The sequence below is a fragment of the Egretta garzetta genome, unplaced genomic scaffold (genome assembly GCF_000687185.1).
Source record: "Egretta garzetta isolate BGI_Z169 unplaced genomic scaffold, ASM68718v1 scaffold16, whole genome shotgun sequence".
NCBI classification, from domain to species: Eukaryota; Metazoa; Chordata; class Aves; order Pelecaniformes; family Ardeidae; genus Egretta; species Egretta garzetta.
In genome coordinates this window covers 5479101-5480109 of record NW_009260022.1, presented here as the reverse complement: position 1 = coordinate 5480109, position 1009 = coordinate 5479101, and the positions used below count along the sequence as shown (strand labels likewise).

At 47.9% G+C, this 1009-nt stretch overlaps 1 protein-coding gene across 1 annotated transcript in view; it reads right to left on the bottom strand.

The window, feature by feature from the left end:
- Positions 1-1009, bottom strand: part of LOC118452500 — a 3169-nt gene that overhangs the window by 950 nt on the left and 1210 nt on the right. The window contains exon 2 of the mRNA XM_035896175.1: positions 701-1003. Within this exon, the coding sequence (XP_035752068.1) occupies positions 701-1003 (303 nt within the window). The remainder of the gene's footprint in view (positions 1-700; positions 1004-1009) is intronic.

Genomic DNA, 1009 nt, shown 5'->3' with positions numbered 1-1009 from the left:
TGCATCCATTTCAGACTGATGAAAGGCAAAGAACCTGCAGTTCAGTTCTCTGTTCAGGACTGATGCTGCCATGCGATGGTAGATCTAAACCACTGAAAAATACTTGTTCCCAATACAGCTCTTAATTGCTCTCTGAAGTAAGAACTCTGTTCCTCTCTTCTCTGCATTATTTCACATTTGAGCCCTTCACAATATGCTTACAGTGAAGAATAATTCCACCTCTAAGTAAATTGTACTTTTATGCAGTGTTTTGTCCTGACTTACCTCAGGGAACTTTGCAAAAGCGCTGTATGGTGCCCACCCAAACGATTTACAAGAAATGAAACATACTGTATCATCTTTTGCAAGTCCAGGGAAACTCAGACATAATGTAATTTACTGGCACTAATACTCCTTTTTAGAATTTTTTTGTTGTTGTTATTCATAGTCTCATACTCCCAGGTCAGTCTCAGAACAAGACGAGTGGTACGCAGACACAGAACTTCATCTGTGATTCAGAGCACATACTAGCTAAACTGTGTTGCCATATAGGATTATGGTATTTTTTAGCTAATCCAAAATGCTAATTACTTCTGTCTTAAATTTAGGTAAAGATGCTTCCCTTCCTTGTACAGGGCTGCAGCGTTTTCGATACAGTGTTAAATAAGGTGAGTGTTTAGCGGACTTTTAGTGCGACTTCAGGCAGACACCCGGTTCCTACCATCGGAGATGCGGTGTGTAGGGAGGCTGGGAAACCAAGGCATGCAGCCAGTTACACGGGTTTGGAGGGCTGGGTATTCCAAAACTTCGACGTGACAAGCGCAGCAAGCGCTGTCACTGAGCAAAGCCTTGGGCTCCACCCGCTTTCTGCTGCCTTCCCCTGGCAGCGGCTGCCGGCCCTCCTGCGGGCGGACGGTGGCTGCTTCCTCCTCCGAGCTCCCCCTCCGGCACGGCTGCACAAATCCTCCGTCGACCCCAGCTTCACCCAACGTGCGGGACGGGGCACGGGCGCGGTTTGGCCCGGCTCCCG